The following is a 25,713-nucleotide window of genomic DNA, read 5'->3' as shown; positions in this document are numbered from 1 at the left end:
TGACTCCACATCTTGTACAACCACAAGATGGGAAGTTATACTCCATATATGTATGATATGTTAAAATACATTCTACTGTCATAATTAAAAAGAACAAATAAAAAATCTATAGTAGTGAAAAAAGAAAGAAAGAAAAAAAAAATCTCAGAAAGGCCTGGACAGTTTTTGCAGTTTGTTGACTCAGAGCACAGATTCTGGGGCTAGCCATGCTCCTGGCCAGCTAGTTTGACCCTTGCCATCTTAGGGATCCTGCATATGGGAGTACTTCATAGGGTTGTAAGTATTGCTTTGGTTGGTGAGTGTAAAGTGTGCAGAGCTAGCCTATGGTATGGTATGTTCTCTGTTAGTGTGTATCCCTGCACAGGCTCACTAATGGTCATGACAAACCCAAGTATCACACCAGGTTCCCGGCTCCGAATCTTATGCTTTTTTGTATGTTGTGCTGCCTCTGCTGACCTATTAAGTTTAATAGTATGTTCACTAACTTCTATTTTCCAGGTGAATAGAACACATATTTTTCTTGAATAACTGAAATTGGCCCAACTTTATTGAATTTAAGTCACATATTGTCTTTTGTAAGATACATTTATTTGGAATATTTATTTTATCTTAAAAAGATGGGACTTGTCAAAGCACAAGTAAGACTTTATTATAAATTCTATATTAAATTTTATTGATTTCACCATGTATTTCTTCCATTTAATTCTTGATATGTTATGCTTTTATATATATTTTCTTTATTCAAAATTGTGAGTTTTGTTTATGGTATGATATAATTATAAAAAAAGAAAATTGGTTAGTATAGAAAAAGTGAAAGTTTTCTGGAGGTTCCACCTCTGTTTCCTCTGACTGTTCTCCAGCTGCACTATTGAGAATTCCATGTGACACAAGAATATTTGTGTTGGTGCTGGAAGCAGAAGCGCACTGCCACCCCTGTTCCTGGCACCAGAATGCAGTCTCTATTGTGAATGCATACATCCAGTGTTGACAGGGCAACTGTCAAGGCTGTGGTTGCCATTGTGGTCATTATCACTTGTGTTGCTGTCAGTCCTGTGGCTAACAGCTGCTTCTTCCTGTTTTGCTGATCCCTGGCAATTTTATTGGTCTACAGATCCTTTTCAAGAAGTGTCCTTAACTCTATATACAGCAGCCTTACTTTATGTGGTGTAGTGTGACTGAAGGAAACCACGTTGTCCTCCAAACCAGGTCATTGGTTTGTGACCTGGTTTGTGACCATGGGTTCTGTGGCTTTCTTTGGTTCATACCTGGATTCCTGCTTTAGAATGAGTGTCCCCTCTCCAGTTTCCCACTGTGTTCCATGAGATTTCTAGGTTCTGTGTTGTAAACGGGTCCTTGACTGGCTTGATAAAATCTGTTGTCTCTCTTCTGGAGTGGTCCTAGTGAAGGCTAGGCTGTAAGTTTGTGCTCTGAAAGAGTAGTGTTGTAATGAAAGTGGTTTTGAAAAATCACTTGTGATTGACTAAGGGTTGGTTTATTTAATACCAGAGTTAGTTAGAACTATTGAAACTGGCAGGAGAGTTTCAGTGATTATTTTACTTACACATTATGCTAACTTGTTATTTTGTAGGCCAGCATAGACATCTTTAACTTAAAGTCTATTGAATGAGGTATAACTTTCCTAAGTCCTTGATATAAAGCATTTGTTAATTTGTGCTTATCAGGGGTTATCACTGTTACAGCCTGCTTGTGGGAGTGGTAAGCCTCTGTTGAATGCAGCTATGAAAGGACTACTTTGATAGCTGGGTGCTGTGTCCTTATAGCTGCAAGCCTGTCTCTTCCTGTCTTGGCCTTCTAGAGTGACTCTGAGTTCACATTTCCAACCCAGTCTTTCTTTCCTTTCTTGGGGCTCATGTGAGTCTTCTGTTAACAGTCATACTTCAGACCTGTTCTGTTTACTTTAGGGACTAATTTATTTATTTTTTAAAAATTTGCTGTCATTGTGATCTACAAAGTGTATATTCAAAAGAATAATGCTTTAAATGCAGTTTTGGTAGCTAGAGGTATATGTAAAGTAGACTAGGCAATGAGTAGGAATTATTAAGAGCAGTCATCTTGGGACTGGGAATGTAGCTCAGTGGTAGAACGCTTGTATAGCATGTGTAGTGCCCTGGGTTTGATCCTCAAGATTGCCAAAGAAAAACAGAAACAAAATGTCTTTTGTTGTTTAATAACTGTTGCTTCAGTTTTTTAAGATGAAAATTCTAGAGTTCATGTCACAACAATGTGAATATACTTAATAATTTTTGAACTCTGTACACTTAAACATAGTTAATATGGTGAATTTTGTTACCACAAGAAAAAATAACATCCTTGGTGGCATATAGATTTAAAAGATTAAGTACAGGGTTTTTGATTTTTATCTTGCTTTTCTGTGCTTGGTTCTATTTACTCTTACTTTTTTATTTTCACAGTGCTAGGGATTGAACCCATAGCTTCTGCTTACTAGGCACTAAGCTACATCCTGAGTTCAGTTCCTCTTTTAGTATGAATTGGATCAATAGATTAGAGCCTTGGAGGAAGCAGAGCAGGGCAATGTATAGGAAACAGAATTCATTGATTTGACATTTATTAAGCACCTTTCATATAGCAGGCTGTATGCTTTTCATTTATTATTTAGAAAAATAAAGGACATGAGCCCCGGATAAACAGGAGAAGAGTACAAGTCTTACTACTTCATTTGAAAGAACTGTAGAAGCCTCCTTATTGTAAAGCAGGAAATAATGAAGAATTGTGTATGCCATTAACAATTTATTAATAAATTATGCAGATGTACACTGTTTTATTGAATTTTCAAAACTTTGTAATGAAAAATTTCAAACATTCATGAAAGTGGAGGGAGGAGTGCAATCTGTTACCAGCTGGCTTCCACACATAGCCTCTTTCACTATCTCACTGCATTTTTGGAGCCAGTTCTTGTTATGTCATTTTATTTTTAAATATTTCAGTATTTCACCAAAAGATAAAAGCTATTGTCTTAGACTTAATCACAATACCATTATCACCCCAAAATTCTTTTAACACTTTTTTTTTTCAGTACCACTGAACTATACCCTCAGACCCTCTTTTTAAAAAAAATCTTGGAACAGTATCTTGCTAAGGTGTCAAGGCATGCCTTGAGCTTTTGATCCTCCTGCTGTAGCCTCCTGAGTTGCTGGGATTTCAGATATGTGCCACCATGCCTTACTGCTTCTATACTTTTATTTTATTGTAGTTGATTTGTTTGAATCAGAATCTAAATAGTGTAAAACAAGGTCCAGGTGCAGACTGGTTTTAGTTTTAGAGGTTTGATCTAATTCCATTTTTGTTGCCAGGATATTCATAAGCCAGGTAGTGTACCTACAGTCCCAGCTATTCAGGAGGCTGAGGCAGGAGTATCCCATAGTCCAGGAGTTCTGGGCCAGTCTGGGCAATGTAGTGAAATCCTGTCTCTTTAAGAAATAATTTTTAAAAATGCACACACACAATAGAGCATCGTCTTTTTTTTTTAATATTTTTAGTTCTAGATGGACATAATACCTTTATATTATTTATTTTTAATGTAGTGCTGAGGCTTGAACCCAGTGCCTCACTCATGCTAGACAAGTGCTCTACCACTGAGCTAGTCTTTGTTTCTAATAGTACATAATGTCTAGCTGTCTTTTTCTTGTGATGCTAATAACCACTTATAATTTTCATAAATTCGTTATTTAATCATGTGTTTGTGTAATGTTGCCATTCCAATTTTAAAATTCCTTCATTTATAAGCTAGAATACTTCTGTAGAGAAATTCTTTCTACAAACGATTTTGTTACCCATAACTGTAATTCATGTAGGGAGGATGGGCATACAGGAAGAAAGACTCAAATGAGTGATGAATTCTTTCTATTTATAACTCTTAGAGAGTCATTAACATTATCAGAGATGGCCAATGAATTTTTCCTTTATTTTAAAAAATGTCAATGTGCACACATGAATTTTTAACATTAAGTTAATTGCAGTTATTCTTATCAATGATCACATTGTTCTTTCTTTGGCTAGTAAGAGTGCCCTCTGGTTAGCTTCTAGATCTTTTTTTAACATGAATGCCTCTAAGGGCTTCAAGGGCTGCTGGTTTCTGATAAGACAAGATAGCAGCTTCATCTTGTGCATTTCCAAACATAGGTGTGGAATCAGCCCTTTCTTTAACCAGCCTTGATTCATTTCATTGAGAAATTGTATTTATAGACCATTATATTCTGTATACCACAGGTTGGTTGTTGCCTAAGGTATTTTTTTTTTTTTTTTGACCAGTGGTACAGAATAGAGGACACAGAAACTAACCCTCAAAATTACAATTATCTTATATTAGACAAAATTGCCAAAAACATGCATTGGAGAAAAGATAGCCTATTTAACAAATGGTGCTGGGAAAACTGGAAATCCATATGTAACAAAATGAAATTAAACCCTATCTAAACCTATCACAAAAAATGGAATTAAATTTAACCCTAATTAAACCTATCTCTCACCATGCACAAAACTCAACTCAAAATGGATCAAGGACCTAGGAATAAAACCAGAGACCCTGCATCTAATAGAAGAAAAAGTAGGCCCTAATCTCCATCATGTGGGATTAGGCCCCAACTTCCTTAATAAGACTCCTTTGGTGCAAGAATTAAAATCAAGAATCAATAAATTGGATGGACTCAAACTAAAAAGTTTCTTCTCAGCAAAAGAAACAATCTGTGAGGTGAATAGAGAGGCTACACCTTCGGAGCAGATTTTTACCCCCCACACATCAGCTAGAACACTAATCTCTAGGGTATATAAAGAACTCAAAAAGCTAAGCACCAAAAAACCAAATAACCCAATCAATAAATGGGCCAAGGACCTGAACAGACACTTCTAAAAAGAGGATATACAATAAATAAAAAAATATATGAAAAAGATGTTCATCATCACTAGCAATTAGAGAAATGCAAACCAAAACCACTCTAAGATTTTTATCTCATTCCAGTCAGAATGGCGGCTCTTATGCAAAAAAACAACAATAAGTGTTGGCAAGGATGGGGGAAAAGATACACTTATACACTGCTGGTGGGACTGCAAATTGGTGCAGCCAGTATGGAAAGCAGTATGGAGATTTCTTGGAAAATTGGGAATGGAATCACCATTTGACCCAGCTATCCCTCTCCTGGGTCTATACCCAAAGGACTTCAAAACAGCGTACTACAGGGACACAGCCACATCAATGTTTATAACAGCACAATTCACAATTGCCTAAGGTTTTTTACAGCTAAGAAATATATTATTGTTTAAAGAGAAGAAAAATTATTCATGAATTTCATACTAATTTTTTTTTTGAGAGAGAATTTTTTAATATTTATTTTTTTAGTTTTCGGCAGACACAACATCTTTATTTGTATGTGGTGCTGAGGATCAAACCCAGCGCCATGCGCATGCCAGGTGAGTGCTACCGCTTGAGCCACATCCCCAGCCCCATAATAATTTTTTCCAATACAATACAATTGCTGGCCTAGTGAAGGGAGGAAAGGCAGCTTTGAGGAGGTACATCTAGGACAGAAGCATGTTTTTTGTGCTCTTGTTTTATTGTGTAGATATGGCTTCAGTAACTTGCTACTAAACCAGCATTGGGTTTTTGACTCAAAGGTTGAAATTCTTATTTCTAACTTATAGAATTTGAGTTTTCCACTTTCTTAAAAGAATACTCATCAGCAATTCTTAATAATTTGTAATTGCAGTCTTTTATAATTATTTTTAAAATTACTTAGATTATTTTTTACTATATTTGAATTCCTTTACAATTTGAAATTATGTCTGATGTGATCAGTCTACCCCCAAATATTTAAAGAATCAATGACTTCTTCTCAATTAAAATGAATTACTATAAATTTTAAATTTCTCTTTGGTTCTAGGAATTGAACCTAGGAATGCTTTACCACTGAGCTATATCTGCAGACCTTTTTTTTTTTTAATTTTGAGACAGGGTCTCACTAAACTGCTTAGGGCTTTGCTAGTTGCTGAGTCTGGCCTCAAATTTGTGATCCTCCTACCTCAGCCTCTGAAGTTGCTGGGCTTGCAGGTGTATGCATATCAGGTTGAAAGATACTGAATTTTATTTTAGGGTTTTCTAAATTTCCAGTAGAGTTCTTGGTCAGCATTTAAGACAGTAAACAGAGTTGGTTAAAGTTTTTGAGTTACCAATGAAATTCTCAGCCATTTTTTTTTTTTTAAAGAGAGAGAAATTTTTTTTAGTATTTATTTTTTAGTTTTTGGCGGACACAACATCTTTGTTTGTATGTGGTGCTGAGGATCGAACCCGGGTTGCACGCTTGCCAGGTGAGCATGCTACCGCTTGAGCCACATCCCTGGCCCCTCTCAGCCATTTTTGACTATCGTCTAAGAGGGTTTGATCCAGTCATCATTTATTGACTAGATCTTATGTTATAGACGCTGGGCTAAAGAAAGAACCATGAGCAAAAAGAGACATGATCTCTGCCTTTGTGGGGCTTATTGCCCAGGGGGAAAAGGTGATAATTCAATAAATGTAAAATTCCAACTGTAATAGTCATTAATGATGTATAGATTCTTTGTTGGTGCTATAAAGACTTCTAAGTGTGGAATTTCTTCTCTGAGAAAGTTAATTAGGTCATGAAGGGAAGGAAGAGCATTGCAGAGGATGGCATATATAACAGACTGGGAAGAAGCTGAGAGGTCTGATAGGACTGAAAGAATGCTGCTGTTGTGACAGGAGAAGGAGAGAGTATTACAAAATGAAAGGTCAAATCATAGGGGCCTGGTGGGCTGCACTGAATGAGTATCTTGAGGTATAACTTAGGTAGCATAAAATTCACTCATTATAAGTGTATGATTCAACGAATTTAGTAGAGTTGAGCAGTGTGTTAGCTTTTTTTGTCCCTGTTATGAAAAGACCTGACAGGAACAATTTTAGAGGAGGAAAAGTTTATTTGGGATCACTGTTTCAGTTTGTAGATGGCCTGCTCCATTGCTCTAGGCCCAAATTGAGGCAAGAATAGATGCAGAAAAGTGTTATAGAGGAAGGCAGGTCTGGACATGGCCATCAAGAAGCAGAGTGGGAAAGAGCTTTCCTCATCACAAAAAAATATAAACCTAAAGGCATGACCCCAGTGATCTACCTCCTTCAGCCACACCCTACCTGCCTACAATTACTACTCAGTTAATCCATATCAGAGGTTAAACACATTGATTAAATTAAAACTCTTGTACCCCAATCATTTTTCCTCTGAATGTTCTAGTATTGTCTCACACATGAACTTTTGAGGTATATTTAACATCTAAATCATAACATGCTTCTCGGGTCCCCAAAAGCTCATGCTCATCTCACAGTGCAAAATACATTTAGTCCATTTCCAAGAGTCCCCATAGTTTCAACAGTTTTAGCTTTGCCCCAAAGTCCCAAATCCAAAGTCTCCCTTGAGACTCAAGGTAAACTCAGTGTGAGTCACTGTAAAAATCAAAAACAAGTTACATGTATCCAATATATTAAGGCACAGAGTAAATATTGCCATTGCAAAAAAGAAGAAATAGGGACTTATAAGGAAGGGATGAGACCAAAGCAAGACTGAAATCCAGCTGGGCAAACAATTCCTGTAGTTCCATGTCTGGTGTCTTGATGCTCTTTCCAAAGGGATTATGTAGCTCTGCCCCTATGGCCTTTCTGTTGCAGCTCACATGGTCACTCTTTTGGCTTGCTTCTGCTTAATTCCTATAGTTTTTTTTGACAGGATGTGTTAGGTTGGTGGTGGTGACTTGGTGGCAACTTAGTGGTTACTTAGAACAAAGCAGCCCACGCGGGAAAAGAACATCAATCAGATGCTGGCGGAAATGCCTGTCAATCAGCCAGATCTCCTGACTAACGCCTGTCAATCAACAGGACCCCCCTGGCCAATCCTGGAGTTCAGCCAACTCCCTTGACCAACTCCAAGGGGATAAGGGACCCTAGAAACACCTTTTCCTGTCCCAAGCCTTTCCTTTCCTGCTGTAAGGCCCATAAAAGTCGAGTCCAGTTGAGCTTCCATGTGGTTTCTCCTCAGACCCTTCCCCTGTCCCCTCTGTGGGTTTGATTGAGTTCCGCCCAGGAGTGACATCTCAATAAAGCCTGTTCAGCGGCCCTTTTAAATCTGCCTCCTTTGGTTGCTGCCTGCCTCGCCTGATCTGACATCTTGATCTGACAGAATGTCCCTTGTTACTGGCATTTCTTAGTCTTGGGGGTCTCCACTGCAGCTTTGGCATCCTCTCAGTGGCAACCCACAGGGTCTCGAATCCTACTGCGCCTTGCTGGACTTCCTTTGAAATCTCGGTAAAAGCCTCCCCCATGACCCCCTAACTCCGGCATTCTGCAGTCTTATAGAACCAGCACACGTGGAGAACACCAAGGTCTGCTACCAGTAGCTTAGGTCTTGAGCAGTAGCCTAGCTTCCTGGGACTGGGACTGCAGTAACCTGAGTGATTGGGTGGCTGAAAATGGTGAAACAACTTCCTGTCTTCACCCTGTGCAAGAAGAGTATCTCCATTGTTTATTCTAAAAGGAATTTTTTACTTATATATATATATTCATGAACCTGAGGTGAATGTGGTCTTGCCAGTTCTGAGATATTTCCTATTGTTTTTGAGTAAAATATTTACTGTTTCTTCAGTGGCTTATTCCCTTTAACAATGACATTGTTCTTAGTCCCAATTTTACTTGTAGTTTTCTGGCCACACTGCAAGTTTTTCAGCTATGCTTTCTGCTCCTGATTATCACAGTAAATTTGGCTAAAAGCCACCACCAATACCCATGCCACCCCCTGAAGACTGTGCTGTTTTGGAAGTTCCTCATCAAATTAGTCCATCACCTTTAAATTGAGCCTCACACAAGGTCTCAGGACCTGGGCAACATTTAGACAACTACTTAATCAGAATGTAAAATGAATTTCCAGTAGAGTCTTCTTTTTCCTCTAAAATCTCATGGACCCAGTCTTCACTGTTTGCAGTCCTATTGGCATTCTGGTCTTCTGAGCTCCCACCAGATTCACTCATTAAGCCCTGCCTACAACGATCTAAAGCTTTTCCATCTTGCATCTCTAAACTTTTCAAAGTTCCTCCCACAAATTCTAAAAAGCCCCAGAAGCTTCTGAGTCATATGATGAGGTTAGTCACTCTAATGACCCCACTTTTTGTTACCAGTTTCTGGTTTTAGTCCAAAAGACCTGACAAGAACAATAGTAGAGGAGGAAAAGTTTATTTGGGGTTCAAGGTTTCCGAGCTCTCACTCCATAGATTGCTAACTTGATTGCTGTGGGCCAAAGGTGAAGCAGAACCTCTTGGCAGAAGGGTGTGGCAGAGGAAAGCAGCTCAGGACCTGGCACCAGGAAGGAGAGAGAGAGTGTTCTCCAGGGACAAAGTATTTACATCCCTAGAGATCCACCTTCTCCCATAGTAGGGGCTTATCCATCTGCTTTGTTTCTGTGAATTTTCTTTTGCATTGATTGCAAGAAGTAGAATTCCTGAGTTCTTAAATTTTAAGAAACTGCCAGACCAGTTTTTCAAACTGCCTGTATCATTTCATTCTCACCAGCAATATGAGGGCTTCAGTTTTTATATTAAGTCATTAGTATTGAGTGGCTTTTTGATTATAAATATTCTACTGGGGGTATAAGTGATATCTCATTGTGGTTTTAATTTTAAGCATCTTTTTTGAGTTTATTAGCTATTCATGTGAAATGTCTATTAAAATCTTTTGCCTGTTTTAAAACCAGGTTGTTTTTGTTAGGGATCAGATAATTATTCCCTAAAAATAGGGTATTTTTGGCATGCTGAACAGTTTGATCTAAAAGAAATTAAGAGACCTTAAGGGCAGGCTTAGTATCAAGGTCTCTCTAATCTTATCTCTTATCCTCTCCCCCATGGGCAAGGAGAGGTTCTCTGTGTAATTTCCTTATCTGCATTAGGACCAGACTACAAAAGGGAGCACTGCTGACTTTCATTCCCACCTTGAGATCCCCTTATCTTAGAAAAGAGGATTGGGGACTGTAACATGCTTGGACACATTGCTATTACAAGATGTCTGTATCTGGGTTCAAATTCCAAAGAGAATCATTTTATAAGGTTCCTCCTCAAAATTGTCTGTGTTCCCTTTTCTCCTCTTCTCCAATAGAAAAAGTGGTATATAAGTTTCTGAACCATGCTGGAGTAGTGGGTAATTACACTGTGTGATAAATTTGTGTGTGTGTGTGTGTTTTAAAATATTTATTCTTTAGTTGTAGTTGGACACAATACCTTTGTTTTATTTATTTATGTATTGCTGAGGATTGAACCCAGGGCCTCACCTGCCACTAGATGAGCATTCTACCACTGAGTCACAACCCTAGCCCCAAATTTGTGTGTGTGTGTGTGTGTTTAACTAATTAATGGTCTTTATCAGTTTATTCTAGCATAGTTTCAGAGGTCAGAGGGAAGATTTTCATTTACCCCTATAGATTCTTGAGTTCTAGGAGGTCTTCATATTCTGGATACAATTCTTTTATCAGATATATTGCCTAATTTTTCCCAGTTGGTAACTTATCATTGGTGTAATTAACGGGATATTTAAAAGTGTAAAAGTTTTAAATTTGATTGTTTGATTTAATATATATTTTCTTCTTGAATAACATCCATAAAAGTGGTTGTTGAAGCCAAACTGATGGATTAGGTTCCCCAGGAAAAAGCAGCAAAGGATGAGAATTTAAGCTTTCAGGGACTTGAACATTTAATGTCTCAAATGTTAAGAATGTTGTGTATGAAAGTCAAAAGAAGTGAGTGAACTTGTCACATCAAGTAAGAGGACTGGACAGTGTCTTTCAGCCTAAACAGCATGAAGAGCATTGGAGAGCATGTGGACCTTTTTATATTTATATTATTTTTGCATTGTGGACCTTAATACACAGAATGCAGATTGCAGTTTCTTTAAATGTATGTGCAGAGTGAGAAAAAGGCAAAGGTGAGTGTAGAAAACTCTTAGAAGAGCAAACTAAAGGGAAAGGTAACAGAATGTGGGTGAGGGAGCAGGTGAAGTTTATTCCCTTTCTTTTAAAAAATTTTAATGACAAAAAAACCTTCTTATTTAGTATTTAAGTAGTGATCCAGATATTATGCCTGCTTTGGAAATTATGTTGGCATAGGTGTTGATCTATTTAAGGTCACATGAGTCTCCTATTTGTCAGCTCTTAGGCTTCTTCTCCATTTATTTCTTCAAAACAGCTTTAAAATTAAAAAAATAATAGTGATACATGTATGTAGTTTTTTGAAAAGTGAAACAAAGGCAAAACTCTCTTATTTAGAACCTTTGGGTCAGAAATAATTTGGAATTTAGAATATTTCTGATTTTTAGAAAGATAATGTGCTATATACTAAATATTATAAAATAAGATCATTGAGGTTTGGGTTAATACCCCTTAAACCCATTACTATTTCTTCATTGAAGTATGATTATACTGAATAGTCCTGGTACAGTCTTTGACTTCTTTGTCAGTTCAGGTTGACTTTTTGTCCCAAAGTAGTTCATAAAAGATCAGTTCTTATTATTAAATAAGTAGAGAAAGGCTAGGGTTTGTTTGTTTCTTTGTTTAGTAGTTTTCTGAATTTTAAACCTGCGATTAGGTGATTGACAGTCATGTATAAACATAGTGGTACTGGGCTGCTATTGTAGCTTAGTGGTAGAGTGCTTGCCTAGCATATGTGAGACACTGAGTTCAGTACTCAGCACCCTATAAAATAAATAAATAAAATAAAGGAATAAAAATATAATACACACACACACACATATACAGTTGTACTTTGTTCTGCTCCTCCACAGTCTTTTTAAAACTTTTTATTGGTTCTTTTTAGTTATACATGATAGCAGAATCCATATTAATATAATTATACAAGCATGGAATATATCTTATTCTAGTTAGAGTCCCAATCTTATGGATGTACATGGTGGTGGGATTCACTGTTGTTTTCATTTGTATACATGGGAAAACTATGTCAAATTCATTCCACTGTCTTTCCTTTGCTTATTTCCCCTCCTTTCCCTCCATTCCCCATAGTCTAATCTACTCTGCTTTTGTTCTTCACTTTACCTCCACCCCTCACTGTGGATTAGCTTCCACCTATAAGAGAAAACATTTGACCTTTGGTTTTTTGGAACTGGTTTATTTCACTCAGTGTGATAGTCTCCAGATCCATCCTTTTGCTGGCAGATCTCATAAAATTATTCTTCTTTATGGCTGATTCATAAAAGATCAGTTCTTATTGTTAGGGCACCTAGGTTGGTTTCATAGCTTAGCTATTGTGAATGGAGCTGCTATAATACATTGATGTGGCTGTGTCAGTGTGGTATGCTGATTTTAAATCTTTTGGATATATGCCAAGGTGTGGGTATACTGGGTCATATGGTGGTTCCATTCCAGGTTTTCTGAGGAATCTCCATACTGCTTTCCAGAGTGCTTGAACCAATTTTCAGTCCCTCCAGTAATGTATGAGTGTACCCTTTCCCCCCACTTTCTAACATTTATTGTTAGTTGTATTCTTGATAATTACTATTCTGACAGGAGTGAGATGAAATCTCAGTGTAGTTTTAATTTGTATTTCTCTAATTGCTACAGGTGTTGACCATTTTTTCATGTATTAGTTGACCATTCATATTTCTTCTTCTGTGAATTGTCTGTTCAGTTACTTTGCCCATTTATTGATTGGGTTATTTGTGTGTGTGTTTGTGTGTGTGTGTTAACAGTCACATCAATGTTAAATTCATGGACTGACTTTCAGATAGTTTTATGTTCACAAACCCTTCTAATTTTCTTTGTCTCTCATTTTCTCTTATGTATTTTCTGTGCTACTTTCTTGACAACTTCTGTGATTTCATTTTCTGACCCTATATTGAACACTTAATTTGCTTATTATTTTTAATTTCTAGAGTGCTTAGTTTTTCCTCTTTTGTATAGATTTTCATATTTTAGCTGTATAGATGCTCTTATCTATGTATCTTTTAAAAAATTTATTCTAATTTGTTATATATGACAGCAGAATGCATTTCAATTCATATTATACATATAGAGCACAATTTTTCATATCTCTGGTTGTACACAATGTAGAGTCACACCATTCATGTCTTCATACATGTACAGAGAGTAATGATGTCCATCTCATTCCACTGTCTTTCCTACCCACCATGCTCCCTCCTCTTTGCCCTATCTAGAGTTCATCTATTCCTCCCATGCTCCCCCCCCCATTCCCATTATGAATCAGCATCCTTATATCAGAGAAAACATTCGGCATTTGTTTTTTTAGGATTGGCTTATTTTACTTGGCATTATATTTTCCAACTCTATCCATTTACCTGTAAATGCCATGATTTTATTCTGTTTTAATACTGAGTATTATTTCCTTGTGTATATATACTACATTTTCTTTATCCATTCATCTATTGAAGGGCATCTAGGTTGGTTCCACAGTTAAGCTATTATGAATTTTGCTGCTATAAACATTGATGTGGCTATATCCCTGTAGTATGCTCTTTTTAAGTTCTTTGGTGTAGACCAAGGAGTGGGATAATTGAGTCAAATGGTGGTTCTATTTATGGTTTTCCAAGGAATCTCCATACTGCTTTCCATATTGGCTTCACCAATTTGCAGATCCACCAGCAATGTATGTATCTTTTTTAAAAAAATTTATTTTATTTATTCTAATTAGTTATATATGGCAGCAGAATGCAGTTCAATTCATATTACACAATGAGAGTACAATTTTTCATGTCTCTGGTTGAACACAAAGAAGAGTCACACCATTTGTGTTTTCATACATGTATACAGGGTAATGATGTCCCTTTCATTCCATTGTCATTCCTATGCTCATACCCTTTCTCTCCCTCCCCTTTGCCCTATCTAAAGTTAATCTATTCCTCCCATGCCCACCCCGCAACATCCCCATTATGAATCAGTGTCCTCATATCAGAGGACATTTGGCATTTAGTTTTTTGGGATTGGCTTACTTCACTTAGAGCAATGTATGTAATCTTTATGTATGTATGTATCTTTAAGAGGATATTCATTGACTTAGAGATTTTAAAAATTATTATTTTTTGTTTCCACCCGTTTTTTTTTTTTTTTTTTTTTTTTTTTTGCTGTTGTTGTTGTATGTTTTTATTTGGGTTCATTTCTTTTGGAGCTCTTCTGAGTTTGAGTAGTCAATAAGAAAGTCCTGGCAGAGTTTCTGTGAAATGGGGCCACAAAAGTTAGATTGTGGTGAACTGAGTTGTGCAAGGTGAGAAGGTGAAGACCATTATAGACACCTGAAGAAGTTTGGTTGTAGATGGAAAGAGGATAGTAGCATTGCAAGAATTTTTTATTTTTGTTTTTAAAGGTTGAGAGATGCATAAGGCACTTAAAATTCTGTATTGATATTGAATTTTTGCATTTATTTATATCATCATCTAGTGACATAAAGTACTTATTCTGTGCGTTTTCATTGGAGAACTGATATAATGAGGACTTCAAGGAGGAGAGGGTGAAAATATGGAGAGGAAGCTATATGACAGAGTGAGGCCCCTGAGTTAGCCAGGTGAGGAGAAGGGTCAGAATCCCCAGGTAAATTCCCAGAGCTGGGGAAGACCTTTCCTTTGCATTATATACTGTAGTTTGCCTAGTTCATGAAAGGGTTTCAGACTGTGGGTAAGTTTATAGAACTGATGAAAGGAACTTTATAGTAAATATGGCTTAAACAATGAAAATGCATGATCTCATGGTCATACCCTGGGCATGTGGGCTTCCCATACAAGGAAGTCTGATAGGAGAAAAAAATATATTCTTCTCTTGTGGAAAGAAAACCTCTATACTACCTTGGAACAAGAGATTTGTGCTATAACCATGACAAGAAGAAAAATACATTTACTAATAGTACTTGTTTATGATTCTTTTCTGTGTACTTTTAGATGATGGTTACTGACACAGATAAGGGTTCTAGCATAGCTCCAGAGACATGTGTACTAAAAAGGAGCCATGTAAGCAGCAGGTAGCCTTCTGCGTGCTGGGCAAAAGCTCAGATTATGAAAAGCAGGCAAATACTAGCCTTTTTTGTCTACTGTGGCATATTGCTGTATTCCCATTTGCTAGCAGTTCATGTTTGAACTCCATTTTTGTTGTTGTGTAAAGGCTGTTTCACTGCAGTTGTGTTTTTGTGGAAAGTATACCAACCAGAAACAGTATGATATGAAAATAATTATAAATTTATTTCACTGTTTGCAGAAGAAGTAATTCAGTCTCCAAGATCAGTAACTTTCTGAACAAAAGTTTGATGTAATAGCTCTGTGAAGAAAGACAAACTGTTTCCATGATGCACAGAGTTTTTTGTTTGTTTGTTTGTTTGATGTTTAGATACTGGGTATCAAACCCAGGAACATACTACCTCAGAGCTACATTCCCAGTCCTTTTTATTTTTTTATTTTGAGACAGGGTCTAAGTTGCTGAGTCTGGCCTTGAACTCGAGGCTCTCCTGTCTCAGCATCCTGAGTTGCTGGGATTACAGGTATGCATCACCATGCCCAGCTATCAAGCTATTTTTTAGGGATAGTTCCCTACAAAAATATTAGAGGAAATCCTAAAAATTGAAAAGGAGCAGAATATGAATCCTATGATGATGGTAATCATCTGTATTCTGAAAATATGTTTTCCTACTTTATTTCAGTAGGGAATTAAGTTTGATTTCTGTGATGCCATCAGAAATGCATTCCTCACAGAAAATCAGCCTTTTTATGGTTGTATATATTCATTGAAAACATAACAGTTCTCTTGCCAGCCTATGTGGAATGACTTCATCTTTTTATTTTAGCTCTTTAAAAAGCATACTTTATAAAATAGCATATCTTTACAAAATATCTGAAAAATAAAAATAAAAATTATTTATATTGCTGTCTTATTAAGCTGCTTATTAGCATTTTCATGATTTACCTCCTAGGATTTTTGCTTATATGTATATTTACATGGCTGTTAGTTATAATGCATGTATAATTTTCAGCACCTGGTTCTTATCACATCTGTGCTTCTGTACTGCTTATAATGACCATATAATATTTCCTCAGTTGTACTAATAACTATAGTTCACATAGCTTTGCCCCAATTTGGTTACTTAAATGGAAAATCTTGGGATTTGTAGGTTTTTGCAGGTTTTCTTAGGCTAAGCTTACCAAACATAAACTCCCCCATGATTACTGAGCCTGTTGCTTAACAGTTTCCTTGATGGGTATTCTGAATTTATGATGCCATCAGAGGCTGAGAACACAGCCTCAACACACATTTGTCAGTGACACATTTGCCATATTTTTGTTGGAATTTGTTAAGGAAAAAATTAATTTGATGAACTGTTGACTTTCCTTGATTATTAAGTTGTTATTATTCATGATAGTAAACCAGATGATGTACTTTCATTTTATCTTTGTCCTTATTTATGAAGTGGCTGTTTGTATGCCCTGTGCATTTATCAAGTGTTTCAGCATTTTTTAGAAATTTATTTGTATTAATTTATTCTATAAAAATATGTTAATCTCTGTCCTTTATACTACAAAAGTTTTCCAGTCTTTCATTCAGCTGTTATTTCTTAAGGGAGATACTGGGGATTGAATTAGAACAAAATATATTCCATGCCTTTATGTCAAAATGGATTCTACTGTTACGTATTACTAAAAGCAACCAATAAAAATCATAGCGTCATATCTACAAACATTTTTCCTTGGTGATTTAAAAAAATGTTAATTCAAGGCTTAGCCATTCTTTCCTTAGTTCTTTAATAGATTCATTTGCAATTGACTTTTTTTTTTTGTTACTGGGGATTGAACACAGGGGTGCTTTACAACTTATTTTAAGACAAGGTCTCACTAAGTTGATGTGATCTCGCTAAATTGCCTAGACTGACCTCAAACTTGACATCATCCTGCTTTAGGCTCCTGAGTTGCTGGGATTACAGATATAAGCCACCATGTCTGATTGCAATCAATGTTTACTATGTTTCTTTTTTCTTTCCTCTCTCCATTTAACTTTTTTTTAATATTTATTTTTTAGTTGTAGGTGGACACACCATCTTTATTTCATTTTTATGTGGTGCTGAGGATCGAACCCAGTGTGCGAGGCGAGCACTCTACCACTAAGACACAACCCCAGTCCCTCCATTTAACTTTTATGTGCTTCATACTATATGAGTCTAATGCTTAGTATATTGATAATATGTTATCCCAACCCCATTGAAAACTTGTCCCTTCCTGTAATTTTGGGCTGTTGGCTATTATATTCTTCAGTACAATTCAATTAGTTTCTGATCTCTTTGTAGTCTGGTATCCGTTTCTTGTTGTTTAGTAATAATAATTGCCTTATAATACTTAAATATTCTTCACATTTCCTTTGTAAGTTCTTTTTAAAAAATTTTAATTGATTTTTTTAAAAAAAATAAATGACAGTGGAATGCATTACAATTCTTATTACACATATACAGCACAATTTTTAATATCTCTTATCTCTGATTGTATATAAAGTATGTTCACACCTATTTATGTCTTCATACATGTACTTTGGATAATGATGTCCATCATATTCCACCATCCTTTTTGTTCTAAATATTTAATAGGACTCATCTCCTTATTGCTTTTTCCCAACATTTTTTTACTTGATTAGCTTATTCTTATGCATAATTTTAGTACCATTTTATAACCAAAATTCTTGTTTTGATTTTGATGGTTTTACATTTAACATGCTTCAGTTTTAGAAAGAGCACATCTTTATTATAGTATTCAAAAATATTATAAATCATTATTTTTTTTTTCATGAAAAGTTCTTAGTTTTATTTTATCTTATTTTAGTTTTTTGCTACTGGGGATTAAACTCAGGGGCACTCAACCACTGAACCACACCCCCGGTCCTTATTTGTATTTTATTTAGAGATAAGGTCTTACTGAGTTGCTTAGGGCCTCGCTAAGTTGCTGATGCTGACTTTGAACTTGGATTCCTTCTGCCTCTCGATTCTGAGCTGCTGGGATTATAGGCATAAGCCACCATACCTGGCTAATTCTTAATTTTTATATCATTTACTTCTACTACTTTAAGTAACATATACACATATAAAACACACATATATATGCTCACATATATATATGTGTGTATATATGTGTGCGTATGTGTATTTTTCCTTGCATTGGAGTACCCTACTGATTTTATACAAATGTTCATAACTTTAACTGGTCCCAATAATTCTTATAAAATTTCTTTGGACTTCAGCCTTTCCACTGTACTATGAAATTCTCTATTTTTTCCCATGCTGGGGATTGGACCTAGGGCCTTACTGATGCTAGGCAAACACTCTGAGCTATACTCCCAAGCCATTTACTTATTTATTTGTATCAGGGATTGAACCCAGGGGCTCTTAACCATGGAGCAACATCCTTTTTTTAATTTGAGACAGGGTCTTGCTAAGTTGCTGAGGCTGGCTTTTAACTTGCCATCCTCCTGTCTCAGCCTCCCAAGCTGCTGGGATATTTTTAAGTGTTTGTATATTTGCAGAAAATTCAAACCATATGTTTATAAACCTCAGTGATAATGTGCTTATTTTGCTTTTCAGTTTAATTAGAATGTCTCTAAGTTTTGGGGATTAAACCCACATGTTAGGCCTTGTACATGCTCTACTGTTGAACTACACTCATAGCCCTTATTTTATGTTTTGAGATACAGTCTTGCTAAGTTGCCTAGGCTGGCCTTGAACCTTGAGATCCTCCTGTCTCAGACTTCCAGATAGCCTGAATTATAGACCTGTGCCATAGCACCTGGCTAGAATGTCTCTAAGAGTTTTGCTGTGTTTGTTAAATTTTAGTTTGAGATTTTTTTTTTAAGTTATTAGGGGTTCTCCATTGCTACTTTGTGAAATTTCATATTGAGGTTGGATTTTATCATTTGTTTGTAGCATCAAATGACATAAATGACTGACAACTGAAGATTTTTCCTGGAAAACAAGTTTTATTTGTGTATATTCAGGTGTTATGAATGGGATGGTAACTTCTGATCCATTTTTGAACATACCTTTGATTTCCTGTAGGTATGGGAATCTTTGTGTATCTCCCTTTTACCCTCTGCTCTTTTGTGCATACATATCTTGTAACGTTCAGCCAGGACTTAGGGGACAGAGCAGAGTGCTGCCGGAACCTGGCATCTTGCAAGCAAGTGTGCTGGGAGGAAGGCAGACCCTTTTTGGGTGATTTTTTTCCTCAGGGAGTCTGCAATAGCATCTTTGTCTTCTCCTGGCTCCCCTTCATCATCTGTATTTGTCTACAACGTTGTTAATGGAATGGGCAGATCTTCTTTCATTTTGACTATCTGGAAAGCACATAGAACAGAAAGTTCAGTTGTTAACCCTTGCTGGTTGTCTTCTTTATCAGGCCATCCATTTCTCCTTAGAGCGATAGATTTGTCATCCTTGCTTTCCCTCAGAGTCAAGATGCCTAGAGGTCTTAAATAAATGTCAGAAAGATTTGAGGTCCCAGTTGTGGAAATCTTGTGTTACACTGAAGCATAGGAGGAAGAGAAAATAGCACTGTTTAAGACAAAGCAATTAGATAGACCTTTGTGATGCAGAGAGAGAAAATTACTGCAAATACCTGGAAAACCTTATTGGTACATGTGCTAAAGAGAACTCTTTAATTTGTGCACATGGCCACAATCTTATTTGATCTTCACAGCAATCCTTTGAATTGAATTGAGGTTATTACCCTTGTCTTTTACAGACAGGAAGTAAGAATTTAGAAATTGGTCAGTTTGCCTAACCTCTCACAGTTTAGTGCTAGGACTTGAGCATTAGTTTCTGCTTGCTGATTTTGTACTCTTTCTGTTGCCGTTCTTAAAAGTGGAAGGGTGGGAGATGGGGAAGCAATTGGCATTTCCGTGTCATCTAGATACATTATTAGGGAATGAACAAAGGGAAAATAAAAATTTCTCTTAGACCACTTTAATTGTTTCCACATTCTTTTAAAAATAATTTTATTGAGATATAGTTTATGCCCATTACAATTTGCTGATTTAAAGTTTATAATCTTATGACTTTTAGTGTATCCAAGAGTTATATAACCATCACTATTGTCATTTTTAGGACATTTTCATTGGTTTAAAAAGGAAACCCTTTTAGCCATTTCCCCCTACTATTTGCCTATTTCTACCCCAGTCCTTGTGAATCAGCAGTCTACTTTTTGTCTCTGTGGATTTATCTACTTTGTACATTCATACAAATGTCATCATATTGTGTGTTTTTTTGTGACTAAATTCTTTCACTTAAAATGACATTTTTTCAAAGTTCATCCATTTGCATGTGTCAGTACTTTATTTCTTTTTATTATTGAATGAGTCTACTGAATGGAGAATACAAAAACAAGTTTTTGGGCAGTTTTCATAAATGGGGCAAATGTTTTTATTTCTTTTGAGTGTGTATGCCCTAGGAGTGGAATTGGTGGGTCATGTGGTGACATGTTTAACATTTTGAGAAAGGATCAGACTGTATTCCAAAGCAGCTGCATATATTTCTATCAGCAGTGTCTTTAGTTAGAGACATAATTAAAATGATATTTCATGGTTTGTGTTACATTTCTTTTGATGACCAAAGATTTTGAGTAATTGTTTTTCATTGGGTTTAAATTTAATTGTAAGAGAGTTTTTTTTTTTTTTTAAACATATTCTGAATACAAATCACTTACTAGATACAGGACTTACAAAAACTTCCTTCTATTCTGTGGATTTTTTTTTTTTTTTTTTTTTTTGGTGGTACTAGGGATTGAACCTAGGGGTTTTGCACATGCTGGGCAAGCACTTATTGCTGAACTGAGCTGTCTCTGGTCCTTTATTTAAAAATGTTTTTTGAAAGCTGGCCTTGAACTTGTGATCCTCCGGCCTTAGCCTCCCAAATAGCTGGGATTGTGGTATGCACACACATCCAGAAATCTTTTCACTTTTTTTTTTGTTGTTGTTGTTTTTCAGTACTGGGGATTGAACTTGGTGCTTTGTCACTATATCCACCCTTAGTCCTACCCTGACACTTTTGTTAAAATTTTGAGACAGGGTATCATTTAATTAGCCAGGCTGGCCTTAAATTTGATATCTTCCTATTTCAGCCTTCTCAGTAACTGGGATTGTAGGTGTGTGCTACTGGACTGGGCTCTTCCCTTTCTTGATGATGTCTTTAAAAGCACTTTTTTTTTTTTTTTGGTGATGTGTAGTTTGTCTATTTTTTCTTTATTTTAGGAAGGGATACACATTCATTCTTCTGCATGTGGCTATTCAGTTGTCTCCATCCTCTTGAAAATATTATTCTTTCACCATAGAATGGCCTTTGTTGAAAATCAGATGACCATAGATAACATGAATCCTAGACTCTATATTCTATTCTGTTGATCTATATATATATATATTCTTTTGTTTTGTTTTGGTACTGGGGATTGAACCAGGGGTTGCTTACCACTAAGTGATAGCTCCAGCTCTTTTTTTAAATGTCTTTATTTTGAGGCAGGGTCTTGCTAAGTCCTTAAGGCCTCATTAATTTGCTGAGGCTAGTCTTGAACTTGCAATCCTCCTGCCTCAGCCTCCTGAGTCATTAGGATTATATTGTGTACCACCATACCCATCTCTGTTGATCTATCTATACTTATTCAATACCATGATCTTGATAACTGTACTAAGTTTTGAATTTGAGAAGTGTGAATCTTCCAATTTTGTTCATCTTTTTGAAGGTTATTTTAGCAATTTTGAGTCCCTTGAATTTCTATATAAATTTTGGAACTAGCTTTTCAAATTCCTGCAAAAAAGTCAGTTTACATTTTGATAGGTATTACTTTGAATCTTTAGATCAATTTGGGGAGAATTGCCATCTGTGTTAGTCAGTTTTCTGTTGTTTTGGCAAAATACTTGATATAAAAAACTTAAAAAGAGGAGAGATTTCTTTTGGCTTACAGTTTCAGAGGCTTCAGTCCATGATCTCTTGGCCTTTTGGCTTTTGGCCCTATAATAAGGCATTTCATTATGGCAGAAGAATGTGGTGGAAGAAAACTGCTCATTTCATGGTGACCAGGAAGGATGTGGGGAGGGAGAGAGGTGAAAGGGAGAGAAATAAAGATGGGGAGAGAAGGAGGAAAGGGATTTGGACAAAACACACCCTTCAAAGGCATGCCCCCATTGACCTGCTTCCTTTGACTAGGCTGTGCCTCTTAAAGGTTCCACTGTCTCCCAACATTGCTGTCAGCTGGGGCCAATCCTTTAACACACAAGCCTCTGGGAGACATTCCAGATTCAAACTGTAAACATTTTAACAATATAAAGTCTTCTGATCCATGAACATAGGATTTCCATCCCCAGACTCAAAGAACTGGCCTTGGCATTTCAGTTCTAACAGATATGGATGCTCATTTCAGGTGTCCCATATTTTCTGAGTTAGCATTAGTGGAATTGATTGTTAGGTATAATATAGAGGTTTAACCATTGCTTTTAAAGATAAATTGATAGATATCTGGAGATTTTGCAAAGAAAATAGTGTAGTAACTGCTTTATGCTTTCATAATTACCTTCACATTAAAAAGTGACATGGTGGGCTGGGGTTGTGGCTCAGTGTAGAGCCCTTGCCTAGCACATGTGAGGCACTGGGTTTGATCCTCAGCACCATATAAAATAAATAAAGAGAGAGAGAGACACACACACACACACACACACACACACACACACAGACATTGTGTCCCTCCACAACTGAAAATTTTAGAAAGTGGTATGGTCTGTTTTTTAGTTTGTTTATAGACTTAGTTAGACTTACCTTCAATACGTCTGGCACAGGAGAGGTATTGTTTCAAGTAAACTTACAGGTCTATCTCCTGGAGGCGGGGGTGTACATCAGAAGACTAGCTTAAGTGGCTGTAAAGAGGCAGGTACTTAAAAACTGCAAATAATTTTAAACCCTCTTGCATTTGTGTTTCTGTGGCATAAATGGTCCCCTGAGATTGTCATGGGCATGTATCTTAACCTCCAATCTTACTATTGTATATGCTCAAGAGCAGCAGTTTTAAGGAAACATAACTGCTTATATCAGGATGAGTGCTTGATTGTGAAAAAAGTTTAACTTCAAAAATATAGTAGATGAATAAAGTGCTTAAACCTAAGTAGACAATGGAGAATTAATCTTTGATTATACATGTACCTGATCCACCAGCCTCTTCAGCATACTCCCATTTTAGAGAAATGTTACAATTTTCCTCCTAAAAAGTCATTTTCCTTTTTTTTTGAATACCAGGAATTGAACCCAGGGGCGCTTAACCATTGAACCATAACCCTAATCCTTTTTATTTTGAGACAGGCTGTCACTAGGCTGCTTAGGGCCTTGCTGACTTGCTGAGATTGACCTTGAATTTGAATCCTCTTGCCTCAGCTTCCTGAATTGCTGAGATCACTGGTGTGTTCCACCACATCTGGCTAACTTCTGTCATTTTTGAAGATGAAACATTTATCATTATCTATTTAAGTCAAAATATGAAATTAAAGATAAAATGCTAATCTCATTCTTAGAAAAGTATTTTAGCTCAGTTATGTTTCTCTTCACTCCTCTTAGCTTGAAGTCCATGGCCCAAGATGACTCTACCAGTGGAGACTCTCTTCTATAAAGAAGGAAACTGGATCAGAGGCTGGGATGAGCATGCCACTGCATCAGATCTCTGCCATTCCATCCCAGGATGCTACTTCTGCTAGAGTCTACAGAAGTAAGACCAAAGAAAAGGAGAGGGAAGAACAGGTAATGGGAGAATACATTTTTTTTTTTTAGTTTTCATTAAAAGTTCATTAAATATAATCTTTAATAATACTTAAGCTCTAAAATCAGGGTTTCCTTAGGTAATATACTAATAAGCACACAATAGTTGTGCTTAGAAGAGATTGTCTTTTGGTAGTTTTCTGATTTTGATGTAAACTTATTCTGTTCATAAATGGTTATAAATGGTTTATCTATTGGTTAAATCTGTATGCCTGATTACTTCTGATAAATCACTAAGATAAAGTTCGTGCCGGGCACAGTGCTACATGCTTGTAAACCCAATGGCTCTGGAGGCTGAGACAGGAGGATCACGAATTCAAAGCCAGCCTCAGCAAAAGCAAGTCACTAAGCAACTCGGTGAGACCCAGTCTCCAAATAAAATACAAATTAGGGCTAGGGATGTGGTTCAGTGGTCGAGTGCTCCTGAGTTCAATCCCTAGTACCCCCTGCCCCCCAAAAAGATAAAATTCTTTTAATTTTCAGAACATGATATAAAGCATAAATTTATTTGAAGAAAAATTTAGGAATGCTTTACTTGGTTAAAAGGGTACCATAGTTAATACCACTGAGCCTCTCTCTGCCCTTGTACTTGTGATGTGGCTTGAAAATAACTATGCATTAGAGTCTGAGAAGTTCAGGATGGAGAATGTTTAGGACTTCTAATCCCAGCCAGTGGGGTCAAGGAAGTCTTCTTGGAAAAGATGGCATTTGTGCAGAGACCTGAAACAATGATCTGGAGTTAGGAGAAAGGGAGGAGGCATAGTATGCCAAGTTGGGGAAATGCTACATGCCAAATTCCTGAAGATTAGAGCAATGTGAATTTGGAGAGATTAAAATAAAATAACTTGAGCACAAAGGTCAGATTGTTTAGTGGCAAGATAGGAAGCTGGAAAAATCAGCAGAAAGCTACTTTAAGGAGTTTGGATTTATCTGTACAAAGAATTGAACGATCAGATTTTTGTTCTTAAAAGTTTCCCTGGGACTGCAGTTTGTAGAATGAATTCAGTAAGTTCTGGGAGAGCAGAGGATTATTTAATAGCTTAGTTAATCTAGGTTTGGTATAGTTTTTCTGTACAAGGCCAGATAATAAATAAAGTTATATGTTGCTTATAAATAAGGATATGAGATATGCATGTATGAGTATGTCACAGTGAATATTATGTGTAACTATAATGCACCAATAAAATTTAAAAAAAATTATGGGGATACATTCTGGGAAATAGACTATAAGGCAATTTTATCATTGTGCCAACATCATGAGAGTGTACTTGTATAACTAAGAGAGCCAAGGAAGGAGTCACTAGGCAGTGTAATCAAAACATTATGTGGTGTCTGATTGTATTTTAGACTTTGTGGGCCAATCACACTCACTAACTTTGCCATTGTGATATGAAAACACTAAGACAATATGTCAATGTTTGGACCTGTGTTCCAATAAAAGGTTGTTTACAAAAACAAGTGGAAGCTGTATTTTAAAGATAGGCCAATCCCTGAAGATCCTTGGCCTAGGGAAAAAGGTGATGGTGATATCATCTGGGATAGGTTAATGGAGTATTTAGTTTATTTCTTAATTGGACTTGTTGAATATATGTGGGGAGGCACAGGAAAGAATAAAGGATGACTTCCTGCTTTCTCCATTGCCTTTGCAACGTGCTGTATAAACATATGCCAATTAGTTCTTGTAGAATTTCTATTTCATAGTTAAACTGATCTTTACCAAAGACTAAGAAAAAAATTAATAAGTGTCATTCAATTTGAAGTTATTGTAGTTGATTGGACACCATTCTTTCCATTATTCCATAAAGAATTAAAAAAAATCTATCATATTCTAGCTCTTTTGAAGTACCTGGACTTCAAAATGAAAATTTCTAT

General features: G+C 36.4%; 1 protein-coding gene across 6 annotated transcripts in view; it reads left to right on the top strand.

Annotated features, from left to right (window-relative positions):
- Marchf8 (membrane associated ring-CH-type finger 8) overlaps nucleotides 1-25,713 on the top strand; it is a 135,317-nt gene that overhangs the window by 26,761 nt on the left and 82,843 nt on the right. For all 6 annotated transcript variants that reach the window (XM_027947882.2, XM_071611256.1, XM_027947885.2 and 3 more), the window contains exon 2: nucleotides 23,644-23,823. In XM_027947882.2, the coding sequence (XP_027803683.1) occupies nucleotides 23,722-23,823 (102 nt within the window). In that variant the 5' untranslated portion in view covers nucleotides 23,644-23,721. The remainder of the gene's footprint in view (nucleotides 1-23,643; nucleotides 23,824-25,713) is intronic.

The sequence above is a fragment of the Marmota flaviventris genome, chromosome 4 (genome assembly GCF_047511675.1).
Source record: "Marmota flaviventris isolate mMarFla1 chromosome 4, mMarFla1.hap1, whole genome shotgun sequence".
In the NCBI taxonomy this organism is placed as follows: Eukaryota; Metazoa; Chordata; class Mammalia; order Rodentia; family Sciuridae; genus Marmota; species Marmota flaviventris.
The sequence above is the reverse complement of the archived record's forward strand: the minus strand, read 5'-3'. Positions and strand labels throughout refer to the sequence as shown.